The sequence below is a fragment of the Rattus norvegicus genome, chromosome 2 (assembly GCF_036323735.1).
Source record: "Rattus norvegicus strain BN/NHsdMcwi chromosome 2, GRCr8, whole genome shotgun sequence".
NCBI classification, from domain to species: Eukaryota; Metazoa; Chordata; class Mammalia; order Rodentia; family Muridae; genus Rattus; species Rattus norvegicus.
This window is the reverse complement of record NC_086020.1, coordinates 53,286,273-53,294,518: the sequence shown is the minus strand read 5'-3', so window position 1 is coordinate 53,294,518 and position 8,246 is coordinate 53,286,273. Positions and strand designations below refer to the sequence as shown.

Here is an 8,246-nt window from a genome sequence, read left to right as displayed (position 1 = left end):
ATTACCTGATTAGCGCTAAACTTACTTTGACTTAAAACGTTCAGTGAATTAGGGGAGATGGATTTGCAGACCACTCATCCCACAAACCTCATGTGAAACTGAGTCATAAGGAGATGAAGGAGAACCGGGCTGGGCTGGGCAATGTAAAAGCAACTGGAGCTTACATGCTATGGAACTAGTGTCAAAGTCACTGAGACAACAGCACAGATAACACGAAAATACATGCAGCATCCTTAAACTGTCAGGAGGGATGGGAGAAAGGTGAGAATTATTGTTTAGGGCAGGTTTGGAATTAACAGATGAACTGAAAAGGAAGCACCTGCCCTAGATGGCAGCCAGTACACCGGGACCTAAGATACATTCTGAGTGACTTTAAAAGTCATTTCAAACAATTCGAACACTCAAAAGTAAGCTGACCTTACACAGCACATTCAGAACAGTTAACTGTATCTATATGCTTTTTCCATACATAAAAATCAACAGTCCTGTACATAATAGTATTGTGATCAATTATTATATATAGTTCAACACTTCAACTTCCGTCTCTATTAGACCTTAACTTTACTAAAGCTGTTGTCAAGAATGCCTCCTTACTGAGCCATCCATGTCAGAATACTCATCTTAGGGGCAGGGACTGATGGGTAACCTGTGGAATGAGAGTCAGGGAAGCTCTTGAGCCATAGTCCAGTGGCCACCCTACAGCATTAGCAGCAAATGACACCGTTTCAATGAATGACGCTCTTCAAGAGACACTGGGGGAAAGCCCGGTGGAGTGAGCTGTAGCTTAGAACATCTTGAGGCTCCTCTGCCTGCTAAGGTGTGGATATGAGGTGTCCTCCACAAAGATATAGGTCTTATGGGTGTGGTCTCCAGCTGGTGGCGCTGCTGAGAGGGGAGTGGATCGTGAAGACACTAAGGCCCACAAAGGACTAACCCATGCATGAGTTCTCAGAGGCATGGGCTGTACCAGGAGTCTGGCTCCTCCCTTGCCCCTCTCCCCCTCCCTCTGCTTCCTGGCCATGCTTGGCTTCACCCTACATGTCCCCATAATGTTGCTTCAACATCAGCCAGCGGTGATAGAGCCAACTGGCCACAGACTACAGGCCTCTGAAACAGTAAGCAAACCTTTCCCCCTTAAAGTTGTTCATCTCAGGCGTTTTGTCAGAGCAATATGAACGACATAAATCAGCCACAATGCAGTGTGAAATTCCTCAGTAAGGAGGCGAGAGAGCATGGGACAGTACAGAGGGTTACTAGCAGGCAGCTGGGCTGAGCGTGTTGCTCAGCGGTGAAGTGCCTTCCTGTCAGGGAGGTCCTGGGTTCCTTGTACCGACAGTCATCTGAACTAGGCTCAAGCCCTAACTTCGTCACTTCAAAAAATTTCAGGTAAATCAGTTGAACTCCTAGAAACACAGTTTGCTTATACAAGTGATGGGAATTTGGGAAATATTACCTATGCCACACTGGTACCACTGAAGTTCTGGTTTTGGAAACAGGATCTAATTACATTGCCCACGTTAGTCTCAAGTTTAGGAGATCAGCAAAGCCTCGGCCTTAAATATTTTCAAAATTGGTTCTAGTTCCTAGTCCACAGTTTTAATAAACGGATTTACCATTATTCCCTCCAAATAAAATTTAACAAGAGTAAATATTTTATACTCACACATAATTACATATTGGGCTGCCTCGGCTTTTGTCAGAAACTGAGTCACTTGGAAAGACACAACGTCAACTGAGGGAGTGTCTCCATGATGTGTGCTGTCTGAGGGGCATTGGTGCTGTGTCATGTGAGGAAGCCCATCCCACTACAGTGGATACCATCCCTAGGCAGGCGGGCCTGGACTATATATAAGCCAGAGAAAGCAGTGGCTGCGTTAGATCCTACCAGGGCTTCCCCCAGTGAGGGACTGAAAACTACTAAATGAAATAAGTCCTTTCCTCTCCACATTGCTTTTGGTCAACATTTTAACACAGCACCAGAAGAAGCAAACTAGAGTCATATCTTAATATACATTAGCAAACACACACAGTTTACTAATATTTGCGTGATTCTTAATATTGAGACATATGAGAATAAAAACGTCACAAATCTGAAATGCCATAATCCTTGACTATAAAGGAAATGTGAGGAGTTGAAATGCGTAACTTCTATGCTCCCTGTCCTGGTGAACACAGAGCTGTACGTCCTAAAGCATGTGCTTATTTCTAAGTGCTAAACCATGTGTTTAATTAACCTGTACTCAAATATTTCTCATAGAAAGTGGATATAAACAAAAATTACCTTTTTTCTTTCAGAAGGTATGATGCTTTCAGATAAAAAAGGGCAAGTAGCTGAAGAGTTTCGAAAATCTAGGGCTCGCTGTAGTTGCTCCTATAAAAAGAAATGTAGAATATTTGAAAATCATTTTAGAATGGCAAAAGTCCAGTACCCTAGATCCCTTCACATCCTAGCAGCTTCAGCCACTTCTTGGTATTAAAAAGAGCACTTTTAGCCTGCAGTGGTGGTGCACGACTTTAATCCCAGCATTTGGGAGGCAGAGGCGGGCGGATTTCTGAGTTCGAGGCCAGTGTGGTTCACAGAGAGAGTTCCAGAACAACCAGGGTACACAGAGAGACTGTGTCTCAAAAAAAAAAAAAAAAAAAAAATAAAGGTTAAATGGATAAAGAAATGTGATATTCCTTACTCGGTAGTTGCTAATAACAAAGTGTGTCCGTTGACGAATCCTCTCTGGTTGTTCTAAAGGATGTGTGGAAGGAGGAGGTGCCTTTTCAAAGAGAAATTCAGAGCCGCAAGGAGAGAGCTGCAGTGTGGAACCATCAGCATAGTTCACTTGGACTGAGTCATCCTCGTACAGTACCATTCGCACTTCAGCTGCCGTTCCCATGCCTGGGTACGCCACACTTCTCAGCAGGGACTGTAGAAAATAGGACACAGCAGCACAGGCCGACTTAAGGCTCAGAAGCTCTGTCAAGCCAAACACGTGTACTTCCTAAGAACACGGGGCAACACACACTGCCACTGTGTATACTCTTAGTGCTGGGATCTAAAATAAATGTCTTTCCTTAACAAGTTGCCTTGAGTAACCTCCAGGACTTTACTCCACAGGAAACATAACCTGGGAGGAACAGACAGCTCACAAAGTCATAAACATTTTGTGCTCAAGTTTAATTTTGTATCTGATATGCTCAGCATCTCATTTCAGATAACCAATTATACTTGGTAAGAAACAGCAATTTGAGGGGTTGGGGATTTAGCTCAGTGGTAGAGCGCTTGCCTAGGAAGCGCAAGGCCCTGGGTTCGGTCCCCAGCTCCGAAAAAAAGAAAAGAAAAAAAAAAAAAAAAAAGAAAAGAAACAGCAATTTGAGTAGGCATGGTGGTTCAGCGTGGGCCTGATGAACTGAACTGTCTCCTGGAATTCACCGTGGAAAAGAGAGAGCAAAGCTGTAGCAAGCATGTGCATGCCTGCATTCATACATCATACACACAATATATACATACAATACTAGTAATTGTTTTAGTCAGGGTTTCTCTCCTGCACAAACATCATGACCAAGAAGCAAGTTGGGGAGGAAAGGGTTTATTCAGCTTACACTTCCACATTGCTGTTCATCACAAAAGGAAGTCAGGACTGGAACTCAAGCAGGTCAGGAAGCAGGAGCTGATGCAGAGGCCATGGGGGGATGTTACTTACTGGCTTGCTTCCCCTGCTTTGCTCAGCTTGCTCTCTTATAGAACCCAAGACTACCTGCCCAGGGATGGCATCAACTACAATGGGCTGGGCCCTCCCCTTGATCACTAACTGAGAAAATGCCTTACAGCTGGGTTTCATGGAGGCATTTCCTCAACTGAGGCTCCTTTCTCTGTGATAACTTCGGCTTGTGTCAAAAGCAGCCAGTACAGTAATAATAAACAAAAATGAAATAAATAAAAGCATAGCAAATTAGTTTTAAAACATGCAAAAGACAGGTCAAAAGAAATGATTAAGCAGGGTTGGGGATTTAGCTCAGTGGTAGGGCGCTTGCGTAGCAAGCGCAAGGCCCTGGGTTCGGTCCCCAGCTCCGAAAAAAAGAAAAAACAACAACAACAACAAAAAAGAAATGATTAAGCTTAAGGGAAAAGACCATGAAAAACCACAAAAGCCAGAATACATTGCTCCCCAGTCTGGAACTAAGGAAGTAGTTCATCTCGTCTCTTTGATTTATTCTCACTTCTTCCATTCAATTTCTTACCTCCAAAACGACGGTTTTTACTATGCTTTCCATGCCTGTGTGGTGCAGAGGGGAGGTGGGCTTCGTTTATGCACCACTGTTTGCTAGGCAGATGCCTAGGGATGTTTGCTCATCTGTAAAATGAGCAGTTACAGGGCTGCTGCGGGTTTAAGTGAGAAAATACCCACGGCAGTGGCTAGCACTAATGAAAGCCACCTTGTAAGGCCTTGGGAAATGTTAATTCTTTTGTAACACAAACCCTGTCTCCTTCTGTACTATCAGTCTCATCTGTCCAAAATAACCACAAAACACTGTTCAGAGACAATACTTCTGAGTTCATGCCAACTTCCTATTAACCAAGTACAGTAAACCCCTCATTGCTAGCATCCTCTCAGCAATCTTCATCCTAATATGACCCAGCTTTCTCCTCTGCCTTTCCACCAGCATCGATTCACAACGGCCACCAATGTCTTTGTGCACTCAATGTTTTCAGACGTCATCCTACTAGACCTCCTCAGTCTGTGACAAAGTTGTACATCGTCTCCTCTCCCAAACTCCTCCCTCCATCCTCCTCCAACCCCACTGGGGGTTAGTAAGGGTTTCTTCTCTACTGCCACCTCTGTCTTTACTTTAATCATTCTTATCCACTACTTAAAGATTCTTCAAGACCTTACCTTAATAACGATGGTTACTTCCATCCTCACAGTTTTTCTTTTCTAAATATGCAAATAAAGTATGCACAATTCAGGCCTTGACTTCCATGTCTTTTGTTCCATAGAGAAAAGGACTCTGATTAAAGGACAACAAACGCACTCCGTCCAAAAGTTGCAGCATGCCCTAAGCCATTCTTTAGCTGGGGCCCATCAATCCTAGCCATTGGCACACAGGATGAAGGCGACAGTCCTACACTGCAGCCTGCAGAGGCCAGTCTGGCCCACCACTCTCTCCAAATGTCACAGTGCTCTTAACCGCTGAGCCATCTCTGCAGCCTCCAAATGTCACTTCCTAATTCCCTTATTCAGATCACTTTGATCAATCACACTGGCTTTGTAAAAATTGTTCTTGAAACAAGGTGTTTTTCATCTCAGAATCCTCACACTGTTCTCTCGGTCTAGCTTGTCGTCTCCTTGGCTTATCATACGACAACTCACGTCTTTGTGCAAATACCACTTGCACAAAGGCCCAACTTTATCACCTAAGTTAAATTATTCCATACATTCTTGTCCTAACATATCCTTTGTCCTCATAGACTTTATCAATCTTTCCCACCAGGATAGAAACTCAAACAAAATGGACCTCACCTGTCTTATTTAAAAATGTACCACTGGGACCTAAAATAGTATTAGTCGATGGAAGCTGTTAGGCAAATATTTTTTCATCAAATACATTAAGAATAGGTGTTTAAATTCTTCCCCTTGAGTTTGCAATACGTATTAATGACACCTCTATCATCTCGATGCTTTCTCCCTGTAACTAGCTTCCTACTGATTTCTAAAATCTCGCTTGAATTTGGCCCTTCACCTCCTTTTGTTGGAAGCTGATCTCTTATTTCCTACAACTAATACTTTCTCCCATGTCTTCTCTCTTCAGTGCACCTCTCTATCGCTGTCATAGGTAACTTCCCACAAGACCACACTAACTGCTTTACGCCATTTGTTTACATCCTTGCAAGGTCAATAAGCGAGTGCCAGGACAACAGATGGAGAGATATGTACATACACGCATAGCTCTACAAGGTATTTTAGAGCAAATTGATGTTTTGCATTGTTTTTAATTCACGTTTGCACTCTCACCATTCAACACATAAGGGGCTAACGAACCGAAAACCTTATCTGTTCTGCATGCGGAAGGCTCGTTTTTCTTTTTCTTTTCTTTTCTATTTTTTCAGATCTGAAAATGTAAGGCTCGTTTTTTTTCAAAACAAACTGTATAGTTACCCGGTGAAAGAGAAAGGGGGAGGGAAAACACCTTCAACAAGACCACCGCCAAACATCTGAAACTCACCGGCAGTTGTGGGCTGCGAAGTTGTTTTCCACTTCGAAAGGAGGGCAACCACAGCCTCTGACCGACCTCTATTTTGCTCAAGTGGCAGGAACTGTACTGTCTGCGACCGCTTCGCCACGGTTCCTTCAATAAGTAATATATTAACTACCGAGAGCTATTTCTTGATGAAGAAAAATAATCACATCTACGGAAAAACATGGACACAGGAACTGTTTCGATTGAAACATCCGTCCAGTCCTTTGGGGCAGCATCGGAGACCGGAGGACCAAAACAAAACAAACAAAACACAAAGCGAGGTAGCAGTTTGAACCTCCCGCACCGAGAGGAGGGGCCGTCTCCGGAAAGTGACGCCGGAAGTCCCGCCTCCCCCACCGCAAAGAGCGGTACCGGAAAAAAGACGGGGTTTTCCGGGCAGGATTCTAGTCTCCACCTATTGGGTGTTCAGGCTCGGTGGGGAAGCGCTGAGATTCCGTGGGAATTGGGATTGTAGACCAGCCTTCTGCTCTACCAGGCACCACTGGTAGGGATTTGGGCACTACCAAGGATAGGAATTGTAGACAAAAAACCACTTGTTTTAAGAAGTGCCAGAAAATATTTTCTAATTCTTAATTTATTGCCATTAGACATGCCTATTACGTCAGCAATGTACGCTGCGGATTAGCCCGATTCATTAGGGATCAGGATGGGGATTGGAGAATGACTGGGAAGACAAAATAATCATTCGATTAGTTATGGGTGTCCCTAAGCAAAAAAAAACCACAACGATCTAAGAGATCTGAGAGAATATAGTCTGAGGAAATATTTCCACTAAATTCTGAGAGTTTGGGGGTTTTTATTTTTTTCGAGACAAACTGGCTGTCCTGGAACTCGTTTGTTGACCAGGCTGGCCTCAATCTCTTAGATCTGCCAGCCTCCACCTCCCTAGTGCTGGGATTAAAGACGTGCTCCACCACCTCCTGGATTCGTCCCCCTCAGAGCCCAACAGTAGCCTTTTCTTATTTACTGCCAACAAAATAGTCTGGCATCCAGATTATAGACAGTGTCCACAAGACATTCTTTGTAGTAAAGCAGACCTCGTTGTGTTGCCGTAATGACCTCCGTATGACCATGAGCTCAGAGCAATGGTAGGCAGATCTCTCCACAAGGACATTATCCAAATCTGGAGTTTTAAATAGTTGCTTGCTAAGTACAAGGAAAGGTCAAGGCTCTGAGTTACAACTCCAAGCAGTCCAAGGGAAGGATGATTTCTCTTTAAGAGGCTGGAGCATGATTAGGGAGAAAGGAAGCCTGAGGTTGCATGGCCGGGTCATTATGGATAGAGCCAGACATGAAGAAATTTTCTGATTTTAAATTTAAAAATCTCTAGACAACTTTTAAAAAAAGCTTTATTAGGAATACTTGTTTAGTACAAGAGTTTGAAAGCAAAGCTAGCAGCATCAAGGGGTTGGGAAAACATCTAACTCTTCAATTAACCATCACTTGAAAAATACTGATATGCAAACTGATCTCAATCTTAAGACATCCTTGGACCGATAACAGTTTTATTTCTTAATGACCTGTGACAGTATGTTCTATTGCATATTGTTTTCTTCCCCTGCCCTTTCCCCTTCTAATGTTTGAGAACCCAAATGGAATTTCTGCTACAAGGGATTTCATGTTTTGAAAGATAACTGGAATTGCTGATGGGAAATGGATTGTGGGCAGCAAGGATAAACAAGTAACAGAGAACCCCTAGAATGTAGGGTCTCAGCACTAAGAAGACAACAGCTCCAGCAGGAGATTTAATTAATTATATTCTTGAGAATTAACTGGACCTGGTGTTTATGAGAGCATAAGACTCTAAAATAACCCAAACTTCTGATTTTGGCAAGAGGAAAGGTAGAAGAGGTTATAAAAATAAAGGAAAAGTTTGAGCTAGATTTAAACCTTCTCAGTTCATTTGGTGAAAAGTGTAAATAAGATTTGGTTGGAATTAGGAGATGCCCATCTTGAGATCAATGACCACTACATGCTAACTGAAGATTTAAAAGACT

General features: G+C 43.1%; 1 protein-coding gene across 2 annotated transcripts in view; it reads right to left on the bottom strand.

Annotated features, from left to right (window-relative positions):
- Positions 1 to 7,166, bottom strand: part of C2h5orf34 (similar to human chromosome 5 open reading frame 34) — a 22,452-nt gene extending 15,286 nt beyond the window's left edge. The window contains exons 1-3 of one of the 2 annotated variants that reach the window (XM_039102254.2): positions 6,214 to 7,166; positions 2,685 to 2,915; positions 2,282 to 2,371 (exon numbers count right to left, since the gene is read on the bottom strand). In XM_039102254.2, the coding sequence (XP_038958182.1) occupies positions 2,282 to 2,371; positions 2,685 to 2,885 (291 nt within the window). In that variant the 5' untranslated portion in view covers positions 2,886 to 2,915; positions 6,214 to 7,166. The remainder of the gene's footprint in view (positions 1 to 2,281; positions 2,372 to 2,684; positions 2,916 to 6,213) is intronic. The other variant, NM_001014037.1, reaches the window with a different exon arrangement.
- Between the last annotated feature and the right edge of the window lie 1,080 nt (positions 7,167 to 8,246).